Below are 25,598 nucleotides of genomic sequence, written 5' to 3' on the forward strand. Positions count from 1 at the left end.
TTTTGTAGAGACAGGGTCTCATTACGTTGCCCAGGCTGGCCTCGAACTCCTGGGCTCAAGCGATCCTCCCACCTTGGCCTCCCGAAGTGCTGGGCTTACAGGCGAGAGCCACCGTGCCCGGCCTCAGCCTGATGGTTTCATGACTGCCTTTGACTTTGGCCCACACTAATCAAATGTATCATCACTGTGGGCCACTGACTCAACTTCCCCATCTATCCAGTGGGAACAGAATATTGGATTGCACAAAATCAACCACCTCATTTTAAAGAGCTATAATGAAACAAAATTTATATATTATATATTTTTAAAAATACATCTTATAGATTAAAGGACTCAAGAAACAATAGCAAGACTGCAAAACGTTGCCACATCAGGTGACACTTTGGCCAGAGTTATGGAAAATGCTGACAAAACAAGAATTTGCCGGCATGGGCAAAGATATACTGTTACCATCCCGACTCGTTAAAATATTAATATTGAACTAATTAGAAGTAGTTTTTTTTTTTTTTTTTTTTTTTTGAGACAGAGTCTCGCTCTGTTGCCCAGGCAGGAGTGCAGTGGTGTGACCTCAGGTCACTGCAACCTCCGCTGCCCGGGTTCAAGCCATTCTTGTGCCTCAGCCTCCTGGAATTACAGGCGCCTGCCACCACGCCCGGCTAATTTTTCAATTTTTGGTAGAGAGGGGGTTTCTCCATGGCGGCCAGGCTGTCTCGAACTCCTGACCTCAAGTGATCTGCCTACCTCGGCCTCCCGAAGTGCTGGGATTACAGGCGTGAGCCACCGCTCCCAGCCAGCAGTTTATAATATTTTTTATTCCTTGGTTCTAACTCTGTAAGGAATAGAAATGGGGTGATTAATTTTGGCTCCTTTAATACCCGCCTGGCAGGTGCTGAGTCAGTGGTACCTGTTACCACGCGATGACTCAGAGGTTATCACTCGGGGACATCCTTCTAACTCTGTTTCAGTCCATGAGTCAGGAGGAAAGGTTCTGGGACCTCACCAGCACCCTACACACACCCTCGTTTCCCGAGGGGCACCATTATATTCTTCCTTTATTGGCTGTCCTTGTATAATACAAATCTTCAAGTTTAGATACAAAAAAAATCTGGAAATAAAAGATAGAAAAGTACCCGCCAGGCACCCCTTCCCCTTCTTCCTGGACCCCTCCCCAGCGGGCACTGACATGAGGTAACTGCGCATCTTCTCCTCCTCCCCCCTCCCCGCCTCCTGGGCCCCCAAGTTGGCCCCAGCCCCCATGAGACCTTGGCCCAAGGAAGACATAGGCCCCAAAGTTGGAGGGTGATGGGGGTGAGTACAGCATTGGCAGTGAACGCAGCGTGTGGGCAGAGGGCAGCCCTTAGCTTGTGCTGTGTATGGGGGGAGGAGACGACCAGATTTGGGGTGGGCACTGGTGTGGGGCCCAGGAGAGCCCCTAAGCAAGTGTCCCCCCTCCATCCTGTCCAACACTGGAAGGTGGGGGGTCAACAGAAACTGGGAAATGGAGTGTGAACCAAGGGCATTCAGTGGGATTGTGGCCAACCCCTGTGTCTGGAGTGGGGGAAGGGGGCATTGCCAGCCTAAGTCCGGCAGTGAAATGGTTCCCTTAGCCAGGCTGGGTCCATCCCTGAATTCCATCCTTTTGCAACCTGGGCGTCACAATGTTGGTTCTGTAGTGGTTGTCGGGGTGGTTGAGGGAGGGGGGTGTTGAGAGGGTGTTGAGGGGCGCAGCCCCAGGGAGCAGGGTTAGGGGAGAGGTTGTGCCTCCACCCCCAGGCGTGGGGCACCTGGAGATGATGGAGTGGGTGGGGCGGCTCGGGCTACAGTTCAATCTCGAATGTCTTTTGCAGGTCGCCAGAAAAGGGGTTGGAGGGTTTCTCTACAGTGGGTTTGCCTTCTAATGCCGCCCACTGGGCCTCAAAGGGGTCCAACTCCGGAGCTGGGGCAGGCGCTGGCTCCGGGGGCCAGGGGGCCCCATTGGGGCGAGGGCAGGCCTGGCTCCCAGGGGCGCTGGGTATGGCAGGGGGCGGGAAGGCCCCAGCTTTCCCAAGCAGGGTGGCAGGCTGAGGCTGGAGCTGGGCGGCTGAGCAGAAGGCATTGGCCACCATCTGTGAGGGTGTGATGCCCACCACGGGCACCCGGGGCATCGGTGGGTAGCCCAAGCCCGGGTAGGCGGGCACAAAAGGGGGCTGCATGTGCGGGGGTGGCAGGAACACGGCCACTTGGGCAGGTGCCGCGTCAAAGGGCCCCACGGGGGCGGGGAAAGGCTGCAGGGCAGGAGGCATGGTGGGCACTGGGGCCACCGAGGCTGCTTGCTGCTGCTGCTGCTGCTGCTGTTGCTGCTGCTGCTGGGCCTTGGCCACCTGCGACACCTCTTCCAGCCATCGCTCAGCCTCTGAAGGTGTCCGCTTGTGCCCAGGCTGGAAGGCAGCTGCAGGGGGCACGGAGGGCTCACCCCAGGCAGAAGTCCCTGGAGAGAGGAGAGGGACAGGTGAGGGAGGGGGCAACGGCTTCAGCAGAAGAACTCCAGGCTGGGAACTGGCATGGCGTGGGGATGAGAGCATGGACTCTGGAGCCAGACCGCCTGCCTCTGAATCCCAGCTCTGTACCTCCCTCGCTTGGCACCTCCCTAGCTCCCACTTGCACTCCCAAGTGACTTCACCATTCTGGACCACGTAATGGTTCTGGAGTGCTAAGAACATGCAATTCTGAGCTTCTAAGGCCTTATGATGGGAAAGTCTATGTAGGACTGATATCCTCCTATCCCCACTGCTCTTCTGACTGGTCAGTGCCAAACCCAGGATTCACTATTTTGTTTTGTTTGTTGTCTGTTTGTTTTGAGAGAGTCTCACTCTGTTGCCCAGGGATGACCTATCTCGGCTCACTGCACCCTCCGCCTCCCAGGTTCAAGCAATTCTCGTGCCTCAGCCTCCTGAGTAGCTGGGATTACAGGCGCGCACCATCACGCCCAGATGATTTTTTGTATTTTTAGTAGAGGCGAGGTTTTAACATGTTGCCCCGGCTGGACTCGAACTCCTACCTCAAGTGATCCCCCCACCTCGGCCTCCCAAAGTACTAGGATTACAGGCATGAGCCACCACACCCAACCGGTATTCACTATTTTGAATATCACCCTTGATTTTCTAATACTTTCAGAATGTATTGTTTTAGGAGTTAAGATTCTAAGATTGCATGGATCTTTCTCCACATGTATAATATTATCCTAACATAGTAAGGTTCGACAGTTTAGGGTTGGGCTTTCTAAGATTCTCAAGTTCTACATTTACAGTGTTTGAGATTCTAAGGTGCTCCTGTCGTTCTAGGATAAGCCCATGGCTCCAAGATGATACACGGTTCTCAAGGATTCCATGGTTCTAAAACGATCTCTGGACTCTAAGGTGATCCCAAGATTCTAGCATGAGTGCATGCCTCTGAGATGACCTCACGGCTCTAAAATGATCCCATATCTCTAAGATAATTCATGGTTCTAAAGTGATCACTTGATTCCCAGGTAATCCCATGGCTCTAAGATGATCCTTGGTTCTAGGATGATCCTCTGGCTCTAAGATGATCTGTGTTTCTAAGGTGATCCTATGGCTCTAAGATGATCCATAGTTCTAGGATGATCCCATGGTTCCAAGGGGATCCCATGGCTCTAAAATGATCAAGGGCTCTGAGATGATCCATGGCTCTAAGGTGATCACTCCATGGCTCTAAGATGATCAATGGTTCTAGGATAATCCCCTGGCTCTAAGATGATCCCTGCTTCTAAGGTGATTGCATGATTCTCAGGTAATCCCATGGCTCTAGGATGATCCACGGATCTAGGATGATCCCCTGGCTCTAAGATGATCCATGGCTCTAAGATGATCACATGATTCTCAGATAATCCCATGGTTCTAGGCTGATCCCCTGGTTCTAAGATGATCCCTGCTTCTAAGGTGATCACATGATTCTCAGGTAATCCCATGGCTCTGAGATGATCCACGGATCTAGAATGATCCCCTGGCTCTAAGATGATCCACGGTTCTAAAGTAATCGCATGATTCTTAGGTAATCCCATGGCTCTAAGATGATCCATGGTTGTAGGATGATCCCCTGGCTCTGAGGTGATCCATGGTTCTAAGCCTGTAGGATCCCAAGACCCCTGGAGTGTCTGGGTAGCCCTGGATAGAGGAGGGGGTACAGGAGGGACATGCAGGGTGTCTGCCCAGTAGAAAGCCTGGCTTTACCTGTTGTGGCAGGTGGTGGCCCTGGTGCTGGCGCTCCAGCACTGGCAAAAGATGAACTGATCTGTGTGCACAGAGCATTGATGCTGTCACTGTCGCCGGCACCAGGAGGCTCCATCTCAGGCACTGGGAAGCAGGGCAGGACGGAGGTCAGCAAACAGGCCCAGGCCCTGCTGCAGCCCCGCCCTTTACCCCGCACCCTCGGTGGCCCTCTCTTCTGACCTGGATCCTTTCCCACTGTAGTAACTAAGTGGCCATGACTGCCAAATAACTGTGCATATGTGTGTGTCACATCTGAGCGGCAGAACGACCAAGTTAGTGTGTGACATTTGACGGCTGACAGTAACAGGGACCCCAAACCAAGGACCTCAAGATTTGTGTGTGGCCACAAACCAGTAGAGTTGTCTAAAACATTTAGCAACATATATTAGTTTAAAAATATGCCCAACCACGTGCATGGCAAGGACATGGGCCCAGTCTGAATGGATTGTGGCATGGCCGCTCACTGGCTGGGGATCATTTGTCCAGCTTTGGGCAGGGAAGTGGGGCCCTGTCCACCCCACCCAGCCTGATCTATGGCAAACATCATGAGAGCAGAGACGCGCCTGTGCCAGCAAGGCAGGAGACACTGAGCAGGCATGGCAGCCCTGCGAGGGCTTGGGATGAGCAAAGGTACCATCCAAATAAACAATTAAGGACTGCCATGTGTGGTGTGTGACACATGTCTGTCATGTTTTAGCCAATGGCTGTCTCCAAGGGGCCATGTAAATGCTCCAGTGAACATCAGAACTGGCCGTAGGAGTCTGCAGGTGTGCTGTGGGGGCGCCCAGGTGGGACAGCCAATGTCGACAATGATTGTGCATGTTCGTCCAAACAGGCATGCAGCTTCTGAGGGTGTGGCATCTGAGTGTGACTGGAGTCTGGGTGTGTGGCGTCCCGATGCGTGACTCCCAGGTGTGAGTGCATCTGCCGTGTGATGTATGAGTGTGTTTGCAGGTGTGCATGGATCTGCACATGTGGCTTTGGAGTTTGCATAAATCTGGGTGTGTGGTCTGTGAAGGTGTGTAAATCTGAGCGTGTTTCTTTTTTAAAAATATTTATTTATTTATTTATTTTTGACACAGGGTCTCGCTCTGTTGCCCAGGCTGGAGTGTAGTGGCACAATCTTAGCTCACTGCAACCTCTGCCTCCAGGCTCAAGTAATCTTCCTGAGTAGCTGGGACTATAGGTGCATGCCACCACACCTGGTTAACAATAAAGGTTAATTTTTAAAATTTTTTTGTGGAGATGAGATCTTGCTGTGTTGCCCAGGCTGGTCTCAAACTCCTGAGCTCAAGTGATCTTCCTGCCTCAGCCTCCCAAAGTGCTGGGATTAAAGGTGTGAGCCACCACGTCTGGCCATGTGTGACTTATGACTCTGATTTTGGAGTGTGTGTGACTTGAGAGTATACCTGACTCTGAGTTTGTGACTTCTGAGCATGTGTGACGTGTGTGGGAGTGCAATGTCTATGTGAGTATGTGAAACTTCTGTGTGGCAAGTCACATCCAAGTGAGCGTGCAGCTGGCCACAGGAGTGTGAGGCTTCCAAATAAAACCTGGAGCTCCTGCCACCTCTCAGGAGCGCGTGTGACAGCCTGGGGAGTATGCCTGATGTCAGGCTGCGTAAGGACAGCAAATGTGAGGGTGTGTGATGGCCCAGGAATGCTGCAGGCATGGAGGGAGTGTGCGTCACTCTCAACAAGGGTTGGCATCTGCTCACCGGTTACCTTTTGGAGCAGCCCAGCCTCCTGGACACAGCTCAACACCCTCCCACATCAATCCCCGAGGCCATAACGGGTAGGCGATGCAGATTTGGCATCCAGGAGCAAGAGAGTGGGCCAGACCACATGGGTTCACTGGCTGCTGGTGGGGAAGACAGCCCTTCTGCCTGCTTCCCTCAGGCAAAAACTCAGTAGTGTGCCACCTCTACCTTCCTTCCCCATGGCAGAGATTGCTCTTAATTTTTTTTTTTTTTGAGACAGGTTCTCACTCTGTTGCCCAGGCTGGAGTGAAGTGGCGCAATCTTAGCTCACTCACTGCAGCCTCAATCTGCTGGGCTGAAGCAATTCTCCTTCCTCAGCCTCCTGAGTAGCTGAGACTACAGGCATGCGCCACCACACCAGGCTAGTTTTTGTATTTTTTTGTAGAGACAGGGTTTAGCCAAGTGATCTGCCTCAAGGGATACTTGAGCCCCTCTTGGGCTCAAGTGATCTGCCTGCCTTGGCCTCCCAAAGTGCTGAGACTACAGGCATGAGCCACTGCACCTGGCTAGACATCACTTTTAGATCATGACATACACCACCTGTCTCCTTTCCCTGGCCCATGGCAGACATTAGTAATCAAACACGATGCTTTTTTCTCCCACGGAACTCTTTGCTCACCTTACCCGTCACCTGTCCAGACGTCATGGCTCCCCTGGCCAAGTGCTAGAAGAAACAGATCCTTGTAACTCCATCTTCCCTCCAGGTAAAACAGGACCTTTATATCTCCTCTCTCTTACCACCAGCCATGGCAGACGATGCCAATCAATTATGATGTGCTGCTCCTTTTCATGATGGGTACTGCCTCTGCTCAACTCTGTGCCCACAACAAGTGTTCCTGATCCATCACTATGCCCCTGACCCCTGGGATCTCTGAGCTCACTGGTGCCCTGCATGTCATGTTTCTACTGACCAAATTCTGGGAGTCTCCCCTTTGGGTAAAAACATAACACTGTTGCTACTCTCTCTTCTCCCTTGCCCATAACACACACTGTATGGAGATCATGACTGCTAACCAATCATGATGTGCACCATCTTTCTCGTTTTCCTTAACCACAGCAGACATTGCTAATTGATCATGACTTGTGATGCCTTTTTTGCCATCCCTTGATGCTCCCTGCCCTAGGCAGACATTGCTAATCCATCACAATCCTCCTTTCCTCGGAGCCTGAGGAATACCTGTATCCTTCACCTAGCCAGATCTCATAGGTGAATGCTTGGAGGGAGGGAGCATTAACCTGTAGTGCTTCAGTCTACTCCTGAGCAAAAACAGGCCAATGGTGTTGCTTCTCTTCTTTCCCTGGCCCATGGCAAACTTCCTTATCCATGCCCGACTTCTTTGTCCATAGCAGACTTTGCTAACTAATCATGATGTGCGTCATCTTTCTCCTTTTCCTTAACCACACCAGACATTGTTAATTGATCATAACTTGTGATACCTTTCTACTATCCCTTACTCAGAGCAGACATGGCTTATCAATCCTGATTTGTGCTATCTCTTTCCTCTCCCTTGCCCACTGCTAATTGATCATGACATGTTCCAACTCTCCTTTGCCCATGGCAGACAGTGCAAATCAATCACAGTGTGAACCATCTCGCCTCTATCCCTTGCCCACATCAGATAGCGCCAATTGATTCCAACGCCCTTTCCCACTGGGCCCAGGGCTTACCTGTGCCCTTCACCTGGAAGTCAGTGCGGCGCTGCAGTGTGGATGGCAGCTCATTCAGCCGTAGGCTCAGCTGCCGTTTGAAAGGTGAGTTCTTCTGGCTGAGTGCTGGGAACCCACGGAAGGAGCCCTGGCGAACCAGCTGCTCCAGGGGTGCATGGCGCCGGGGGATGGCGGCCGCAGTGGTGCCTGCAGCCACAGGGGTGCCTGCCTCACCCTTCTCACCAGGGGATGTGGTGGCTGGTGTTGGGGACACGTGCCCAGGCTGGGCAGGGCCAGGAGCCACAGTGGGGGCAGCTGCTGCCTCTGCTGGAGACATGGGGGAGATGGATGGTTAGATATCTCACCATGGCATTCAAGGCCTCTCCCGCCTGGTTCTCTTGATCATTCTCCAAGGCTGCCTTCCTTGCCCAGTGAGTCCTGCCTTTAAGACAAGCTAGTCAAAGCCCTGAGATATCCCTCACCCCCACCCTAGTCACGATCCCCTTCCCCAGGAGGCCCTTGGAAAACCGTCCCCCAGGCTCACCCTCTGTGTCTCTCTAGCTTCCTGCTCCTTTCTGTCTTGCCCTGCTGCTCTCACCATTCTTCCCTCTAAGACCCTCTATCTCCCTTTTTGATCACTTAACAAACACTGATTTGGTGCCAGAACAACGTGTCAGGCATTGTTCCAGATGCTTTGCAAGTATTTACTCGTTCAATCCACATGACTACCCATGGGGTTGACATGATTCTCATTTTACAGATGTGGAGACTGAGACCCAGCAAAGGCCCAGTGTGATGTGCCCAAGTCCTACTGCTAGGAAGGGACAGGCTGACTCTGGAGCCCATGCTCCAAATGACTGCTCGCCCTGTCTCCCTCTGGCCTGTCTCTCCATATCATGTTGTCTTTCTCTGTCACTGTCTGTTCCCCTCGGTCTCCCACCTCCCAGCCTTCTTCTCACCTCAAGTAGCTCCTCCCTTCCTCCAGTCATTCTAGACATGGCTTGGATGCTTCATCCTCTGAGAAGCTTTCCAGATTGTTCCAGGCTTTCAGCCTGGCTCCCTCCACTCTGAGACTGTTCTCTGCACTCTGGGAGGAAACCTGACCTCCCCACTCAGCAGGAGAGGCAGGCTCTTCAAGGGCAGGGCTCCCCTCACCCCTGCCAAACCACAAACACACACTTACCCTCCTACCAGGGCCTCCCCGAGCTGCGGCCTGAATGCCATGGAGATTAAACTCAGGCCCAGAGAGACCCTCCCAGAAGGATGTCGCCCAGTGCTGCTTCTCCCAGCGTGACACAATGGGGCACCCATGCAGGCCTGGCCCAAGGCAGAGGAAACAGCCCAGGACAGGCTGGAACCAGGAAACCTCCTCTGCCCTCACTCACTGTGTGACCTCAGGAAGTCCCCTCCCCTCTCTGGGCTCCAGTTTGCCAACTAGAAACCTGGGATAAACATCTCAATGCTACCTCCCAAGCCTCCGAGAGAGTCAGTTTAGGTAGTGAATGTTAAATGTTTTGGAATCCAACAAAAGCATGCCTGGACACAGTGGCTCACGCCTGTAATCCCAGCACTTTGAGAGGCCAAGGCGGGGCGATCAGTTGAGGCCAGGAGTTCAAGACCAGCCTTGCCAACATGGTGAAACACCGTCTCTACTAAAAATACAAAAAAAGATTAGCTGGGTGTGGTGGCACACGCCTGGGATTCTAGCTACTCTGGAGGCTGAGGCAGGAGAATCGCTTGAACCCGGGAGGCAGAGGTTGCAGTGAGCTGAGATTGCACCACTGCACTCCAGCCTGGGCAATAGAGCCAGACTCTGTTTCCAAAAAAAAAAAAAAAAAAAAAACTTAGCTGGGCGTGGTGGCGGGCACCTGTAAGCCCAGCTACTCAGGAGGCTGAGGCACACAAATGTCTTGAAACCAGGAGGCAGAGGTTGCAGTGAGCTGAGATGGCACTACTGCATTCCAGCCTGGGTGACAGAGAGAGACTGTCTCAAAAAAAAGTTGTTCTTTTTTCCCCATACAATCCAGGATCTAATTCAGGATCACATCTTGCATCTATTAATACCTGTCAAATCTCATTAGTCTCCCTTAATCAAGATCAGTTCCCAATGGTAAATTCTTTGTAAATTCTAAGTAGTGTTTTCCCAAAGAACTTAAATTCACAGTAAAATAAATAAATAAATAAATAAATTAATTAATTAATTATATGATGACTCAGGACATACATAAAATTATATTTTAAACACACACACACACATACACACACACACACACAGAGTTTTAGAACTACAAAGTATTTAACCATTTACCTAGAAAGTTAGTTTTACCAAGTATGTTTCAAACTTTCTTGATGGCAATCCAGAGTTAAGAGATATCTTTTATATGGTAGCCTCTTACACACGCACACACACACACACACACACTCTCTCTCTCTCTCACTCAAATAAAAGTATCATTAAATTATATTTAACTCTTATGCCATTCAATATACTCTGATATTTTCTATGATTCTCTATTTCATTGTTTTTAAATTAAATTTTTTTTTGAGACAGGGTCTCACTCTGTCTGTCACCCAGGTTGGAGTGTGGTGGCGCAATTGCAGCTCTCTGCAGCCTCTATCTCCTGGGCCCAGGTGATCCTCCTGTCTCAGCCTCCTGAGGAGCTGGGACCACAGGTTGCACCACCATGCCTGGCTAATTTTTTAATGATTTGTAGAGACAGGGTTTCCCTATGTTGCCCAGGTTGATTTGATTTTTTTAAATGCCAGCCACATGGGCTGAGCCCAGTTGTCCACACCTATAATACCAGTGCTTTGGGAGGCTGAGGTGGGAGGATCGTTTGAGGCCAGGAGTTTGAGACCAGCCTGGGAAACACAGCAAGATCCCAGTTCTACAAAAAACAAAAATAAAATTAGCCAGATGCCGTGGCTCGTGCTTATATTCCCAGCTACATGGAGGCTGAGGCAGGAGGATTACTTGAGCCCAGCAGTTTGAGGCTGCAGGGAGCTGTGATCGCACCACTGCACTCCAGCCTGGGCAACAGAATTAGACCTCAACTCAGACAACAAAACAAAACAAAAAATGCCAGCCACAGTACAGCAAACTGGCTTCCCAGGTCTTGATACACAGGTTGAAAAGCCCTGAGAAGGCCGGGAGTGGTGGCTCACCTGAGGTCAGGAGTTCGAGACCAGCCTGGCCAACATGGTGAAACCCCATCTCTACTAAAAATACAAAAATTAGCCATGCCTGTAATCCTAACTACTCGGAAGGCTGAGGCAGGAGAATTGCTTGAACCCGGGAGGTGGAGGTTGCAGTGAGCCTAGATCATACCATTGCACTCCAGCCTGGTTGACAGAGCGAGACTCCGTCTCAAAAAAACAAACAAACAAACAAACAAAAAAATAAAAGCCTTGAAAAGCCCTGAATTGGTGGATAGTAAACCACTTGGTGCACCCTTAGAATATTGCCCAGAGAACTCTTTCCATGGAAGCTGCTTTATTTATTTATTTATTTTTTGAGACAGAGTCTCACTCTATTGCCCAGGCTGGAGTGCAGTGGCGTGATCTCGGCTCACTGCAACCTCTGCCTCCAGGGTTCCAGCGATCCTCCTGCCTCAGCCTCCCCAGTAGTTGGGATTACAGGCATAGGCCACCATGCCCAGTTAATTTTTGTATTTTTAGTAGAGACGAGGTTTCACCATGTTGTGCAGGCTGGTCTCAAACTTCTGACCTCAAGCGATCCGCCACCTTGGCCTCTCAAAGTGCTGGGATTACAGGTGTGAACCATGGCGCCTGGCCCGAAGCATCCCCTGCTTTGTAAACTGTTGAGTCCCTGTACCTCTGCAGCCCCCGCCCGCCGATACTGGGTACCCTGTGCCCATTCTGTGCCCTGCTGGTGCTCGAGGCAACACCCACCTTTCTTCTTGTCCGGGGCCTCCCGCTCAGCAGGCCGCCCACCCCCAGACAGGCGGAAGGAGCCCTCACGGGCGAAGCTGGTGCGGCTGGCATCGAAGGCGGCCGTGACCCCACATTCCTTCTCTCGTCGCTGTTTTCGCTCCAAGCAGGCGGCAAAAGCACAGCCCACAGCGTGGCTCAGCCTCTCGCCCTGTGGGAAGAGGATGGGGGGGGGGTTAGGGGCGCTGGGCAGTGCGGACAGGGGCCAGGGGTGCTGGGTTACAGCCGCTAGGTACTGGGTCGTCCCGGATGAGTCCCTGCACTTCTCTGGGCCTCAGTGCTCATCTGCACCATGAGGAAGGGCTGGAAATGACAGCTCCAAGTAAGAGAAGCCAGAAACCAATGAGCCTGCTGTGTGGCTCCACTTACTGGAAATTCCAGAAGAGGCAAAACTAATCTATGGTGAAAAAAGTCAGAACAGGCCAGGAGTGGTGGCTCTTGCCTGTAATCCTAGCACTTTGGGAGGCTGAGGTGGGAGGTTCCCTTGAGCCCAGGAGCTCAAGGCTGCAAGGAGCTATGATCGGGCAACTGCACTCCAGCTTGGGTGACAGAGTGGGATTCTGTCTAAAAAAAAGAAAGTCAGAATAGTAGTAGTTTCCTATGGGGTGGGGAATGACTGGAAAGGGTATGAGGGGATGACTGGGTGGTGGCAATGTTCTAGATATTGATAGGGGTTTCGTTACATGGGTGTATGCAGTTGTCGACATTCGTTGACTGTACACCGAAGGCTTGTGCATTACTATAGACTAAATGTGTGTGTCTCTCTCAATTCAAATGCTGAAGCCCTCATCCACAATGTGCTGGTATTTGGAGGTGGGCCTTTGAGAGACAATGAAAGTTATGTTAGATCATGAGGTGGGGTCCTCATGATGGAATTAATGCCCTTATTTATTTATTTTTTTTCTGGGACGGGGTCTCACTCTGATGCTTATGCTGGAGTGCAGCGGCACGACCTCAGCTCACTGCAACCTCCACCTCCCGGCTTCAAGCGATTCTTCTGCCTCAGCCTCCCAAGTAGCTGGATTATAGGCATGCACCACCACGCCTGGCTAATTTGTGTATTTTTAGTAGAGATGGGATTTCACGATGTTGGCGAGGCTGGACTCGAACTCCTGACCTCGAGTGATCTGCCCACCTGGGCCTCCCAAAGTGTTGGGATTACAGGTGTGAGCCACCATGCCCGGCCAGGATTAATGCCTTTAAAAAGGAGAAAGAGACATGAGATCTCCCCTCCACCTTGTGAGGTGAAGATACAGAAAGCAAGCATCCATCTGCAAACCAGGAAAAGAGTCCTCACCAAGAAATGAGCCATTTGACACCCTGACCTCAGGTATCCAGCCTCTAGAACTGCGAGAAACAAATGTTTGTCATTTAAGCCACACAGTCTACACTATCTGGTTATAGCAGCCTGGACTAAGACAATCATATCTTTCGCTTTGAAGAAAGAAAAAAAATCTGGAAACAAATACGAATTCTACCTAATGGTGTGCATGCTGAAGTAGTCCGATGCCTACAAATTTGACAAACAAAAAGAATCAGATGGTCCGAGTGCAGTCGCTCACACCTGTAATCCCAGCACTTCAGGAGGCCGAGGCAGGCGAATCACTTGAGGCCAGGAGTTCGAGACCAGCCTGGCCAACATGGTGAAACCCCATCTCTACTAAAAATACAAAAATTCACCACGCGTGGTGGCACGCACCTGTAATCCCAGCTACTAGGGAGGCTGAGGCAGAAGAATCGCTTGAAGGTTGGAGGCAGAGGTTTCAGTGAGCCAAGATCGTGCCACTGTACTCCAGCCTGGGGCAACAGAGCCAGACTCCGTCTCAAAAAAAGGAATGAACCACTGATACAAGCAGCTCACGCCTGTAATCTGAGCACTTTGGGAGGCCAAGGTGAATGGATCGCTTGAGTCCAGGAGTTCGAGACCAGCCTGGGCAACATGGCGAAGTCCCATCTCTACAAAAAATTAGCCAGGCATGGTGGTGTGTGCCTGTAGTTCTAGCTACTCAGGAAGCTGAGGTGGGAGGATCACTTGAACCCAGGTTGCAGTGAGGCGAGACTGCACCACTGCACGCCAGCCTTGGTGATAGAGAGAGACCCTGTCTCATTAAATAAATTAATTAAAAACATTGCCGGGAGGGGTGGCTCACACCTATAATCCCAGCACTTTGGGAGGCAGAGGCAGGCGGATCACCTGAGTTCAGGAGTTCGAGACCAACCTGACCTGCATGGAGAAACCCCATCTCTACTAAAAATACAAAATCAGCCAGCCGTGGTGGTGCATGTCTGTAATCCCAGCTACTCGGGAGGCTGAGACAGGAGAATCGCTTGAACCTGGGAGGCAGAGGTTGCAGTGAGCTGAGATTGCTCCATTGCACTCCAGCCTGGAGAACAAGAGCGAAACTCTGTTTCAAAAACAAACAAACAAAAACACAACATTACACTAAGTGAAAGAAGCCAGACACATATTATATGATTCCATTAAATGAAATATCCAGAATAGGTAAATCCACAGAAAGAGAAAGCAGATTAGTGGTTGCCGGGGGTTGGGGTAGTGGGGAGACGGGGTGAATTGATGAATGGAGATGGGGTCTCCTTTAGCGGTGATGAAAATGTTTCAGGACTGCTAGAGTCAATGGTTAAACAACACTGAAAATGTATTAAATGCCATTGAATTGTACACTTTTAAATGATTAATTTTATGTGAATTTCACCTCAAGAAAAAAAAAAGTTGAACTTGGGGAATTGCACTGCTTAATGCTTAAAACTTCCTACTTCCTCAGAAGTAGGAAGGAATTCCTCCAACATCACACTCTTTACCCACAGGAGATGGTCCTGCTCTTTTCCGGCTTTCATTCTCATCCCCAAATAGTTTTTTTTTTTTGTTTTTTTTTTTTTGAGACAGTCTTGCTCTGTCACCCAGGCTGGAGTGCAGTGGCGCAGTCTTGGCTCACTGCAACCTCCGTCTCCACGGTTCATGTGATTCTCCTATCTCAGCCTCTGGAGTAGCTGGGATCACAGGCGCCTGCCACCATGCCTGGCTACTTTTTTGTATTTTTAGTAGAGATAGGGTTTTACCATGTTGGTCAGGCTGGTCTCAAACTCCTGACCTCAGGTGATCTGCCTGCCTTGGCCTCCCAAAGTGTTGGGATTACAGGTGTGAGCCACCACGCCTGGCCAATATTCTTTTTTTTGAGATGGAGTCTCACTCTGTTGCCCAAGCTGGAGTGCAGTGGTGCAATTTTGGCTCACTGCAACCTCCACCTCCCGTGCTCAAGTGATTCTCCTGCCTCAGCCTCCCAAGTAGCTGGGACTACAGGTGTGCACCACCACGCCTAGCTAATTTTTTTTATTTCAGTAGAGATGGGGTTTTACCATGTTGTCCAGGGTGGTCCTGAACTCCTGAGCTAAGGCAATCCGCCCGCCCCAGCATCCCAAAGTGCTGGGATTACAGGTGTGAGCCACCGCACCCGGCCCTCACATGAATACTCTAAATTGGGAACTATGAGTATACTTTCTTCTCCAGATGAGGAAACTGGGCACACAGAGGTGAGTGACGTGCCTGAATACAGGAAGCTTGTCGGGGTGGGGCTGGGATGTCAGGGCATGGGAGGGAAGAGTTGGCCAGCTGTGGCAATACTCACGGAGTCCTTGAGTGCCAGAAAACAGTGGCAGATCCAGCGGCGGGTGGTCCCGTCACGGCAGATATAGGAGAAAGCCTTGTCCAGGTTACGGTCAGGAGCACAAAAGGAGACCTTTTCGATGGTCTGGTCGACCAGAAGATCCTAGGAGGGGCCGGGGAGGCCAGGAGAAGAGTGTGAACCGTCTTTCAAGTGTTCACTCAACATTCTGTGTCTGCTGAAATCCAGTCCTGAACAGGGTGGGGACCTAGCAGTCACTGAGACACCCTGTGCCCTGCCTGCAGAGGGCTCCCAGGTCAGCGGGAAGATCAGACCCATCACGAGATGGGCAGCCCAGAATCACAGCCAGGATGTAATGAAGGAGGCCCAGGCAGAAGGGTCAGGGCCAGGACCACGGAGGCACAGGCAGAGGGGTCAGGGCCAGCATGGCAGAAGCCAACTTGGGGTCAGTCAGGCAAGGCTTCCTGGAGCAGGTACTAACTAGGAAAAAAAGTCAAGGAACAGTATTTTGGGCTGAGGGAACTCCTTGCAAAGGTGGTGATCTTGTTCTGTCATTAACCCAACTCTCAGCATGTCCTGGGCACCTCCTAGGGCAGTCTCTGGGCTGGGGGCAGGGGACTCAAGGTGAGCAAACAGATACCTAGATGGTGGCCTCATAGTGCTTCCTTCTGGCTGGACAGGGTGACAATAAACACTTAATGGCTAACATTCATTGATCTGAGCAGTTACGATGTACCAGACCCCATTTAAATATATATATATATTTTTTTCCCGGAAGGAGTCTTGCTCTGTCACCCAGGCTAGAGTGCAGTGGCATGATCTTGGCTCACTGAAACCTCTGCCTCCTGGGTTCAAGCGATTCTCCTACCTAAGCCTCCCAAGTAGCTGGGATTACAGGCACGCACCACCACGTCTGGCTAATTTTTGTATTTTTACTAGAGGTGGGGTTTCACCATCTTGGCCAGGCTAGTCTCGACCTCGTGACCTCAGGTGATCCACCCGCCTCAGCCTCCCAAAGTGCTGGGATTACAGGCGTGAGCCACCGTGCCCAGCCCACATTTAAAATTTTTAAAAAATTATTTTGTATAGATGGAGCCTTGCTATGTTTCACAGGCTGATCCTGAACTCCTGGCTTCAAGGGGCCCTCCCAGCCAGGCACCATTTCAAATAACCTGTATATGCTTTCTCACTTAATGGTAGGGTCTGTTATAATCCCTCTTTTTTTGAGATGGAGTTTAGCTCTTGTTGCCCAGGCTGGAGTGCAATGGCATGATCTCTGCTCACTGCAACCTCCAAGTCTCGGGTTCAAGAGATTCTCCTGCTTCAGCCTCCCAAGTAACTAGGATTACAGGTACGCACCACCACGTCCAGCTAATTTTTGTATTTTTAGTAGAGATGAGGTTTCACCATATTGCCAGGCTGGTCTGGAACTCCTGACCTCAGGTAATCCACTCTCCTTGGCCTCCCAATGTCCTGGGATTACAGCCATGAGCCACCGCTCCCGGCCTATAATCCGCGTTTTTCAGATGACACAACTGAGACCCAGAGAGGTTAAATCTCATGCCCAGGGTCCCTAAGCTGGTATTGGAGCTGAGGCAGCTGCTCCAGTCTCTCTCACCCACAGCCTATGCCAGTTCCCAAATAATCACAGCATTTATTCCTGAGTTATGACAATGGAGGGAGCACACGGCATCGTCTAGAAGGTCCCTGAGGGAGGGATGTGCAGAGGAGGCGGGAAGGCGTCCTCCGCCCTGATTCCAGCAGGGTGAGCAGACAGGCCCCCTGGCGTCCACCCCCACAGGCCTCCTACCTTGGTTTTGTCATCCACCACTCGGAGCCCATCGGCTGACACCCACAGGACAGACTTCACGGACTTTCGGCCCATCTGGAGGGAGGCAAGGGGACAAAGGAGCCGGGTCAGGGTGCCTCTCCCTGTCTGACCTTGCCCCCTCCCTCGTGGCAGCCCCCTCACTCACCGCCTTCAGCTTCTTCACTGCATCTTCACACACGTGCATTCCCCGGGACTCCTCCACCTCCACGTGGCCCAGGTACTTGGGTTGGAGGGAATGGGGGGGGACATGAAACAGCACAGTAATCACTCATTCTCAGTGTCCACTGAGCATCTGCCATGCAGCAGACAATATTTTAAGCACACGATGTGTATGCAATCATTTATTCTGCATCTCACCTCTTACAAGGTGGAGACCTTATTCCTAGTCTAGACATGCAGATGGGGAAACTGAAGCACAGCATGTAGTAGTGATTCCAGTCTAGCTACATCCCTGGGCCCTAACCCAGCACTGTGGTCCTCCCGAGAGCCAGTATTTGCATCTCTGTGCGTGAGGACTGGCCCCAGGCCATGCAAAGCTGCTTTGCCTACCCTAAAGCAGCTAGAAAGAGCCTGGGCCAGTCCCTGCAATGACTGACGGGAGTTAGGGTACCTGAGCCCCAGCTCCCTCATCTGCAGGTGGGATGACTGTTGCCTCGAGTTTCCCAGGGGAAAGCTCAGTTGCACACTGCTGCAGTTTTAATAACACGCCCTTTACTGGATGCCTTACTTTCCTCACTCCCAACACCATTTCCTGTACCTCCCAAATGAAGCCGTCACATTCAGAGTCTGCTTCTGGGGAAGGGAACGTAAGGTGGTGGAGGGGCTGTGACCATGGTCAGTCATCACCCAGCCAGGAAGGGGCTGAGCTCCACAGTCCACTCCGTGAATCCTGCTCTCCCCCTCATAGGAATGTAAAAGTGTAGGGTATGGCTAAACCAGAACGCCCTTATCGGTAGAGCGCTTTGCAAATGCTACACCACATGACGGTTTCCGGGTAATAGTTTGCTGGTACAAGAAAATGTGTTTTGGTTTTTTGTTTTCAAGATTGGGTATCACTGTTGCCTAGGCTGGAGTGCAATGGCACAATTAAGGCTCACTGCAGCCTCAACCTTCCTGGACTCAAGTGAGACTCCCACCTCAGCCTTGCAAGTAGCTGGAACTACAGGTGCGTGCCACTGTGCCTATTTTTTGTAGAGACAGGGTCTCCCTGAGTTTGCCCAGGCTGGTCTTGAACTGCTTGACTCAAGCAATCCTCCCACCACAGCCTCCCAATGTGCTGGAATTACAGGTGTGAGCCACCACTATGCTTCAAGTTTTGTTTGTTTGTTTGTTTGTTTGTTTGAGACAGAGTCTGCTCTGTCGCCCAGACTGGAGTGCAGTGGCGCTATCTCGGCTCACTGCAACCTCTGCCTCCCGGGTTCAAGCGATTCTCCTGTCTCAGCCTCCCCAGTAGCTGGGACTACAGGCGCCCGCCACCACGCCAGGCTAATTTGTTGTATTTCTAGTACAGACGGGGTTTCACCGTGACAGCCAGGACAGCCGGCCTCACGCTTTTTAATACCAGCTTCAAACGACTTGAGCTTGTGTCCCAGCCAGGCCTCGCACCCGCACAGCACAGAGGCCCCGTCCCCCCCGCCGCCTCCGCCCCGCCCACTCACCCTGACCGGGAAGCTGCACGTGCCCTTCCGCACCGCGTCCTCGTCTGCCTGCCACTGGTGCGGGCGCGACGCCTCGGGCACGTAGGCTGGCTTCCTCCGCCGCAGGCTCTGCCGTAACTTGTTCATGGTGCCCGCCCCGTCTGGTGACACAGGACAGTGATGTGGGTCAAGGGCGGGGGTCAGAAGGTATGGAGCTCAACGGGGAGGGACCAGTGCTCAGGGAGCATGGGGTCAGATAACAAGATTAACTGGAAGCGGGGTTACAGGGTCAGTTGGCAGCCCACATGGGATCAGCAGCTCAAGTCAGGGGATGTGGGGAAAGGAGCCAACAGAAGCCAGGGGAGTGCAAAAGTTGGGCACTGGGGATTCAGAACCATGGGGCTAAGGGGCTGGAGGTCTGGGGTGGGGGCTATGGGGCACAGGTTTCGGGGCATTGGAGGGCTTCTTGTCCATGTGGTGGATGCTTCCTCATTCCCAGGGCCGTGAGGACACAAAGGGTGGGAAATCAGACATAGGAGGGCATGGGGGCTGGAGGGCATAGGAGTCAGGGGCCACATGGTCAGGGGTTTTAGGGGTATGGGAGTCAGGCAGTGGGGTGATCAGAGGGCAACAGAGGAGTTGGGAATTGCATGGGTCAGGGGTGCAGGAGTCAGGTGCATGGGGTATGGGGGATGGTGGCTTGTCTCTGGAACTCTGAGACACAGCTATTCTGTGACAGCTCTGTCTAGTCCCCAGGCAAGGCTTCTGGGGCCTTGCAGCCATGACTATCAGAGGCAGGGCTGTGGGTGTGTGGAGTGGGTGTGGAGGTGGCCAGCCACTAGGACAGTCTTCACTGATCAGCCATCCTGACAGTCCCAGGACTGGGAGCACCAACAGCAGAGGGGGACGTGTGTGTGTGTGTGTAAGCAAGTGTGCAATGGTATGTTCTGGAACGCTGTCTATGAGGGGATCTATATCTGAGCATGCAAGTAATGTCTGTGAGTGTGTTTCTGAAGGCTGTTTGGAAGAACGCATGTCTGAGAATGGTATAGGATAGTGTGCATCTGTGAATGCTGTCTGTGAGGGATGCATCCAAAAGTGTGGTTGTTGTCTGTGAGTCTGAGGCCCTGAAGGTTGTTGCTGAAGGGCATCGATGTTTGAGAGTGGTTGTGAGTGTGTGTCTGCTGTCTATATCCGAGAGTGCCGTTGTTGTCTATGAGAACTTGTGGCTCAGTGCCTGTTGCCTGTGAGGGTGTGTCTGTGTTTGAGATGAGGCTGTCGTCTTTCAAAGGGTGTGTCCATGGCTGTTATCCATGTAGCTATGTCTCTGTGTGAAGGTGTGGCTATTGTCTGTGATGACATTGCCTCTGAGAGTGCATCTGAGGGACCCACAACACTGTCCGTGTCCAAGAGTGTAGCTGTTGGCGGTGAGCCTGTGTGACTGTGGCTGTTGCCTTAGAGTGTGGGTGTGTGGGTATTGCACAGAGGGTGTATCTATGTGCAGTGGTGCATCCATTAGGGTGTGTGAGAACATGAGGTTGTCTTTGAGAGTGTGTTCATGAGGGTTATTTGTAAGGGTGCGACTGTTGCCTGAGAGAGTGCTGGGTGTTCTTTGTGAGACTGTGTGCATGTTTGTACACAACCGTAGCTCCCTGTGAGAGCCTGGGCCCACGGGTGCTGTCTGTGAAAGTGTGGCTGTCGTCTGTAGAAATGTGGGTCTGTGTGTGTTGTCAGACTGTGCAAGAGTGTATCTCTTTTTTTTTTTGAGACGGAGTTTTGCTCTTGTTGCGAATGGAGGCTGGAGTGCAATGGCACGATCTTGGCTCACAGCAACCTCCGCCTCCCAGGTTCAAGCGATTCTCCTGCCTCAGCCTCCTGAGTAGCTGGGATTACAGGCATGCGCCACCACCCCTGGCTAATTTTGTATTTCTGGTACAGACGGGGTTTCTCCATGTTGGTCAGGCTGGTCTCGAACTCCCGACCTCCCGACCTCAGGTGATCCGCCCGCCTCAGCCTCCCAAAGTGCTGGGATTACAGGCATTGAGCCACCGCGCCCGGCCAAGAGTGTGTCTCTTGAGAGTGCGTATCTCAGAGTCTGTATCCAGCGAGCGTCTGTGGTCACCTGTGAATCTGGGTGTTGTCTGGGAATGTGTCTGTGTGTGTGTGTGTTTATATGTTTGTGTGTATATTAGTGTAATGAACATCTACTTAAGCATGTGTTCAAGTGTGTCACTGCATTAGCAAGTGTGTGTGATCTGAAAGAGATCTGTGTGTGTGTGTGTCTCTAACCGTATATCTACAGATGTGAGTGTTTGAGTGTGATCCTGCACTTGAGGCTGTAAGGGTGTCAGGGTGTGGGTCTGTGCATGAGTGGGGCTCTGACAGTCACTGAGGAAGATGCCTGAGGGTGTCCACTCATGAGTGTGATTAAGCCTGTGTGACCGCAGGGACAGCTCCTCTGGTCGTGCTAGGCAAGACCACATACCCATTCAGCCCTGCCCTGTCCCAGGCTGGTCACTCACCTGGCTCCGTCCTGCAGGTTTCTGGGGGCCCCGGGGCCCCACAGGGGGCTGGGGGCAGGTGCCGCTCAGGCCTCCGGGGTCCGCCCTGCTCGAGTAGGGGAGGAGAAGGTGAGAAGTTTGTCTGGGTTGGGGCTCAATCCGATACCTCACCCCACTTTGGACTTCAGCCAGCCCCCTCCATCTTGGGCTCCCTGATGAGAGTCCTAGTTGTCCTAGCAACTGTTACCAGGGAGATCAGCCACCTGGTTCCAAGGGCCCAGGAAGGAGTAGGTATGTTTGGGGGGCATATGTTGGGGATGTGCTGGCCTCAGGAGAGCCTCACTGCCCAAGGGGATGCTGTGAGAGTGGCCTTGCTCTCCAGATGCATGTCCAGGGCTACACACGTATGCGGCCAACTCATATCTACAGGTGTCCCTAGCATCTGGCCACAGCTCTACACACTTGGTTACACATAGATGCAATCACAGCTACACACCTCAGATTGCAGATACACAGAAACAGTCCCAACCCCAGAAAGCTGCCACTGTAAACATCTGGCCAGATATTCATGTTCGGACACACACAGTCTCTACTACAGACATTTGTCCACATACATGTAGCATGTCCCGGCCCACTTAGTTCCCACCACAGACACCTGGTCACACCACCCACTGAAATTTGGTCACTTACACATTCTCAGCCACAAACAAAGAACGGGGCCCAGACAACCCACTAGAGCCGCACATGCATGGCCACACCCAGTGACAGCGATGTTTCCTCAGGCACCCGCCCAAGATACTGACGTCACAGGCCCACCCAGATAGAATCACACCCAGAGTTCACCCATTTGGTGACCCAGTCCCACACGACACAATCGCAGCTATACACACTTGTTACACATATCTCCACTGCTGCACACTGACATCTGGTCACAGATGCACACGGACAGACACACATTTGGTCCCACGGAGACCACATGCAGAACAGCTGCACGTGGACATGCAGCCTCAACCAGACCAGTCACACCAACACACTGTTTTTGGCCACACACTGTCACGTGGTCACACATACCCAGTCATAGGTGCTCAAATCTGGTCACAGCATCAGTCACACAGTCTACTGTGACAGCCACACTCATAGGGACAGTCCTCTATACACAAACACACACGGAGGTACTGATGGCCACAGCATGCAACCACCCACAAACAACTGTCCCCAAGGATGGCCACCCTCAAGACACAGCCATGGTGGTCCTGTAGGCATGGCCACGGCATCAATGTCCACATGACCCAGCCACCTATCATGGTCGTAATCCCGTCACCCAGTGTCCCACACACAGCTGTACCATGTCACTCCAGCACAGCGAAACATATAGCCTTTCTTCATGCAGGCACACAAGTCACACAGACAAGTATGTGGCCATATAGAATCACAGCCCCGTGTGGACAGGTGCACAAAGTCACAAGCCCCACCTATACACATATCTCACACATAGAGATATAAGCACACGGTTTTAGTTTCCCATGTCACAAGTACACAGTCCAGTGTACGCACAGAAATGCAGTGACCAGGATGTGGCATTTATAGCTGGGTTTACACAGAAGACACAGGTCCTGACGGAGCCATGTGCACAGTCAGGGGCCAATCTCATCCCCAAATCACACATTCAAACACAGGTAGTCCAGCATGTATACACAGAGACAAAAACAGGCACACAGCTACAGACCCCACACTCTCACAGAAGATGACATAGACACAGACATCTATAGTCACCCAGGGTCACAGACATGCAGGTCACACACAATAATATGGAAGCCACAATCATACACACACCCCTACAAACATAATTTCCTGGCACCAGCACGAAGACACATCCACAGCTTTAGTCACACACAAATAATCCCTCTAAATAGCCAGGGTTTCAGACACCAAGTCAAATACGGAACCCAAATCACACACACAAGGCTAGAAATACACACAATCACTCATTATCACACACATAGCTAGATACAGTCATTTATATTAATACAACCCCAGTCACACACTCAGACATGGTTCTGCATACGCAACTACTGTCATACACAATACTGTCACACAACCCCAGTCACACAGACACAATGTGACTTCAGATACAATGGCAGTCACACAGGCAGGGTTGCACAGACAGGTGTGTGTCACTCACATATATAAAATCAGGTAGAGACACAACTATAAACATTGTCAGTCATTGGGAGGGTCACACATGCACATGGAGCCATAGACAACTCCACTCACACACACAGTCACAACTCCACCCACGTCCTGTCAGTCACACGCATGCCCACCCCCAGACTCAACACATACTGTCACATACCCAGTTATAGTTACCGAGGCATACAAACACAGGGTCACAAAAGACAAAATCACAGACAACCACAGTCACAACCATGCACACCTCCAAACACAGATAGACTAAAAAGTACAGGATTCTGCACAGTGGGCTGCTGTCACACACACATACACAGTCACACAAATACTAGGGTCACAGACACAATCATAGACACGACCACAAGCACACACACACGACACAGGATTCCTCAGTCACCAGCTGCAGCGTACGCGTGCACACACACACACATACACAGCCACAGTCACACAAACACAGGGCACACTCCTAGCCACCTCCCCATTGCTTGCTTCCCCCCTTCCCCCCAGGTACCACACACAAAGCCGCCGTCACCGTCACCGCAGACGCTGCAGACAGACAGGGCTGCACCCGGTCCCTGGGGAGCCGCCCCCCAGCCCAGCCGGTATCCTGGAGCCTGGGGGCCAGGTCCGGGAGGGGGAAGTGGTGCATTGTCTGCGGGTGGGGCCACCCTTGGACAGCTGGGCAGCCCTGGGGACAAAGGGGGTGGCCTAGGGATCCTGTGCCCTGGGACCCATGACCAAGCCAGGGGGTGGAGGGATTGGGGGTTGCCTGAAATTGTCCTTATTTTATTCAGGCTGGGGTGGGGTGGAGTCCCAGGCACAGGGACCTTGTTTTGAGAAGGGGCTGTGCCTGGGACACCGCCCAAGGATTGGGGGGATGCTGTGCCCAGGGTGCCTCTGAGACCTGGGGGCAGGCTGTGCTTGGAGTCCCCCCAGGCCTTGGCGTGGTGGGAACGCTGTACCCAGTGACCCCATCCTCGAGACCGTACCTAGGGAGTTGTGCTGAGACCCCCTTAGGCAGGGAGAGGTAGGGATTGTGTCTGGAATAGCCTCCTGGAGGCCTTGGTTTGATACGGGGGCTGTGTCCCCAACCCCATCTCCATCCCCATCTAGTTCTAGGAGTTGTACCTAGAATCTCTGTACCCCTGTCCTTGGTTTTGTGGGGGGTCTGTGTCCAGGATCCCTATTTCCAGGGCCTTGGCAAGAGATGGCCCAGGGGTCTGTGCCCAAGACCCCGGTCTCCTGAGCTTTGGCTTGTTGGGCCTGTTCCTGGACCCCCACCCAGGACCACCCTCTCCAGCCTTGGCACCCTCTCTCCATCCGGGCGCCGCGGCCGCCTCCCACCCTCCGCCACATCAGCAGCGGCGCCGCCCCCGACCCGAGGCCCCCTCTCCCGCCCTTCTCACGCTGGCCGCCGCGCTGCGGGACATCCAGGGCCCGGGCGCCCCCGCCTCCCGCGGCCCTGGCTGGGCCTGGCTCCCCGACTGCTGCTGCTGCGGTGGTGGCGGCGGCAGCTCGGTCTGACGCCGGCCAGAGCCGGGGGCCGGGGGGATGGTGCGGGATGCACGCGCGCGAGCCTCCTCGGCTCCCGGGAGGATTCCGTTCCGTGGGCGGGGGAGCGTCCCTAGGCCTCGGCTCCCCGCCCCGGCCCCGCCCATTGGCCCGCCGCCTGCCGTATATGCAGAAAGGCCCCGCCCCGCCCTGGTGCCTCGCCGGCCCCGTCCCGCCCCTTGGCCTGAAGACCCCGCCCACACGCAGACACCACCCCGCCCACACGCAGACACCACCCCGCCTTCTCCGGCGCGGCCACCGCCCCGCCACGCCCATTGGCCAGTCCCGAGCTGAGCATGCCTATGAACATCGCCTAGTCCTTCCCCCGGTCCGTCCTGGCCTGGGCTCCCTTTCCCTCCGTGACCCCTGACCTCAGATTCCCTCCAGCTCCGAGTCCGAAAGAGTTGCTTCTAGAGGCGCCTTGCCGCCCCACACCCCCAAATCTTCCCGCTAACCCCATGGTTCCCCAGCCCGGCGGGGGCGGGCAGAAGCGGTGACGAGGCACTTTTTGCAAGGAAGGGGAGGGGGTGTGAACAGACCAAGGCGTCCTGATGCGCGATCGGTTCGGCTTTGGGAACGGGGGCGCCGGGCTGGGACCAGGGCGCGGTTCTGGCCGCTACGGCGC

The 25,598-nt window shown here is 52.8% G+C and overlaps 1 protein-coding gene across 4 annotated transcripts; it reads right to left on the bottom strand.

The window, feature by feature from the left end:
- Nucleotides 1-1,022: 1,022 nt before the first annotated feature.
- On the bottom strand, nucleotides 1,023-25,051 carry NUMBL (NUMB like endocytic adaptor protein). 4 transcript variants are annotated; one of them, XM_054461816.2, is made up of 10 exons: nucleotides 24,829-25,051; nucleotides 21,257-21,341; nucleotides 18,756-18,895; nucleotides 17,243-17,317; nucleotides 17,077-17,151; nucleotides 15,270-15,410; nucleotides 11,587-11,776; nucleotides 7,696-7,998; nucleotides 4,230-4,352; nucleotides 1,023-2,467 (listed from the first exon to the last, which is right to left on the bottom strand). In XM_054461816.2, exons 1-10 carry the CDS (start codon nucleotides 24,850-24,852, stop codon nucleotides 1,818-1,820), a joined length of 1,806 nt encoding a protein of 601 aa, XP_054317791.2. In that variant the 5' UTR covers nucleotides 24,853-25,051; the 3' UTR covers nucleotides 1,023-1,817. The 4 variants fall into 4 exon arrangements, with proteins under 4 accessions (XP_054317791.2, XP_054317789.2, XP_054317787.2 ...); XM_054461814.2 differs by having other exon boundaries at nucleotides 7,696-8,001; XM_054461812.2 differs by lacking the exon at nucleotides 24,829-25,051 and adding an exon at nucleotides 23,934-24,719.
- Nucleotides 25,052-25,598: the final 547 nt, after the last annotated feature.

Source organism: Pongo pygmaeus, chromosome 20 (genome assembly GCF_028885625.2).
Source record: "Pongo pygmaeus isolate AG05252 chromosome 20, NHGRI_mPonPyg2-v2.0_pri, whole genome shotgun sequence".
In the NCBI taxonomy this organism is placed as follows: domain Eukaryota; kingdom Metazoa; phylum Chordata; class Mammalia; order Primates; family Hominidae; genus Pongo; species Pongo pygmaeus.

Coding starts and splice junctions, on each gene's coding strand:
- NUMBL (XM_054461811.2), bottom strand. CDS start 24,071: ATGCACCACTTCCCCCTCCCGGACCTGGCCCCCAGGCTCCAGGATACC. Junction 17,152..17,242: donor CAGTGAAGAAGCTGAAGGCG/GTGAGTGAGGGG, acceptor GCCTCCCTCCAG/ATGGGCCGAAAGTCCGTGAA. Junction 4,353..7,695: donor CTTCCAGGTGAAGGGCACAG/GTAAGCCCTGGG, acceptor CCTGCTTCCCAG/TGCCTGAGATGGAGCCTCCT.